The sequence below is a fragment of the Glycine max genome, chromosome 2 (genome assembly GCF_000004515.6).
Source record: "Glycine max cultivar Williams 82 chromosome 2, Glycine_max_v4.0, whole genome shotgun sequence".
Taxonomy (NCBI): domain Eukaryota; kingdom Viridiplantae; phylum Streptophyta; class Magnoliopsida; order Fabales; family Fabaceae; genus Glycine; species Glycine max.
In genome coordinates, this window is record NC_016089.4 from 28,734,819 (window position 1) to 28,736,619 (window position 1,801).

At 37.0% G+C, this 1,801-nt stretch overlaps 1 protein-coding gene across 1 annotated transcript; it reads left to right on the forward strand.

Annotated features, from left to right (window-relative positions):
* Window positions 1-535: 535 nt before the first annotated feature.
* On the forward strand, window positions 536-1,115 carry LOC106797502 (probable pathogenesis-related protein ARB_02861). The gene is made up of 2 exons (XM_014772010.1): window positions 536-792; window positions 959-1,115. The coding sequence occupies exons 1-2, from the start codon at window positions 536-538 to the stop codon at window positions 1,113-1,115; spliced, it is 414 nt and encodes a 137-aa protein (XP_014627496.1).
* Window positions 1,116-1,801: the final 686 nt, after the last annotated feature.

Here is a 1,801-nt window from a genome sequence, read left to right on the forward strand (position 1 = left end):
TATGCTTCATCCTGGTCCAAAGGACACTATTGCCTTGCATCCAATTCCTTACGATTGGAGTAGGAACTTCACCAGGGATGTTGCTAAGAAGATTATTGCTCTGAAGCTAGATGTTGAGTTTGATCAAAATGATACCATGCTTTTTTATTTTAAAGACATGTATGAATACTCTCATCTTGCGTCCACTTCAGAGTATGACAAGGAAGACACATCCAATGACATGCGTATGGTGCAAATCCTGCATCCAGCCAAGATTTATAGATTCAATGATTGGTAGATGTGCTTCCTGAGGCAAGAAGGAGATAACGAGTTCAATCAATGACTCATCCATGATATTCCTCCTCTTTGTTCCTAGTTTGTCTTTAATTTGCACAAGTATTCAGAAGCTGCAATGAGAAGAGCAATTGTAACTGCTTAGGCAAGGTTTCCCACACTCAAAAAGCATTTATTCTCTCTTGATCAAAACCCTTGGGTTCCAAGACAAGGCATGGCTGCTGAACTTTAGAGAAAACAACTCAAACTCAACCGCCAGCTAATGGAGATGCAAAAAGTGCCTGAAACCAAGCAACAACAGAAGAAGCTCAAATCTAAAGAGTTTTTCAACAATCTTCATGCATATCTTGGACTTCAGGTCGATGTTGTTGAACCTCCACTGGTTAAAGTCACTTCACAACCTCAACCCATCGTTGAAGATGAATTAGCCATGGTCAGCACTTCCATTACTCCTCGTGAGATAACTCCATTGACCACCTTTGCTCCAACGAGTGTGTCTAAGGAGAGAATTCAAGATTTGTTGCACCTTCAATAGGCCAACCTGGAAGAAATAATGGAAAGAAGGTTCCTTATTGAACGCATGGAAACCAATTTTCTGTAAAAAAAAAAAAAACACTTTGGAGTCCTCACTCAATTCCTTCAATGACTTTGTGCTTTTCAATATGAACTTATTAATGCAACAAAGGCTACCTCTGTCCATCCAGCCACTTCCGCCGCCACCAACCTCTATTCCTGCACTTGTAACCACTGTGAATCTTGTGCCTGTGCCTCCACCTCCATCTTCACCACCAAAGTCACCACCAACTATCCCTCAACCTTTGTCCACTAAAGGTTGGCCATGATGGCCAAAGTCATTTCCTTTTTCTCTTCAAACCGTATCTTTCGATAATGACAAATGGGGAGAAAGTAGAAAAGGAATTTTAATTTATAAAACACTTGTACTCATTTGACTTTATAATAAAACAAGTGTTTTGGTGGTCACATATGTGTGTTTTCATGCTTTTTAAATTTTCCTACACATATTCTCTGATACATGCATAAGGTAAAGAACTTAAGGAGAGTATCCTTAATCCTCACATAATTTACTCATTCATTCTAATAACATATTGATGTGTCATTATTTTCTCCTATTTCATAACCCTTTTTGTCACCATTTTAATTACTGATTAGCCTTAATTGTCAAATTAATTATGCAGTTTTATTATTTGGGCCTACTTGACTAATTTTGTGTTTTTAATTTAATTTTAGGAGAATTATAAGCAATTGGGCTTGAATCCGGAATTGGGTTTGGACTTGAAGAGAGCAGACAATTTTATTTTATCAAATCTTATCTTATCCAGATTTTATTTCATCTAGATTTTATTTCTTCCAGATTTTATTTCATCCAATCTTATCTTATCTTGTCCAGATTTTATTTTATTTCGTTTATGGGCTTGGACTTAAAATAGATTTACAAGCTTTGGGGCTGAGGACCTATATAACAGCACCAAGGTTTTAGTTTAGGGAGTTTTTTTTGGACAAGAGAATA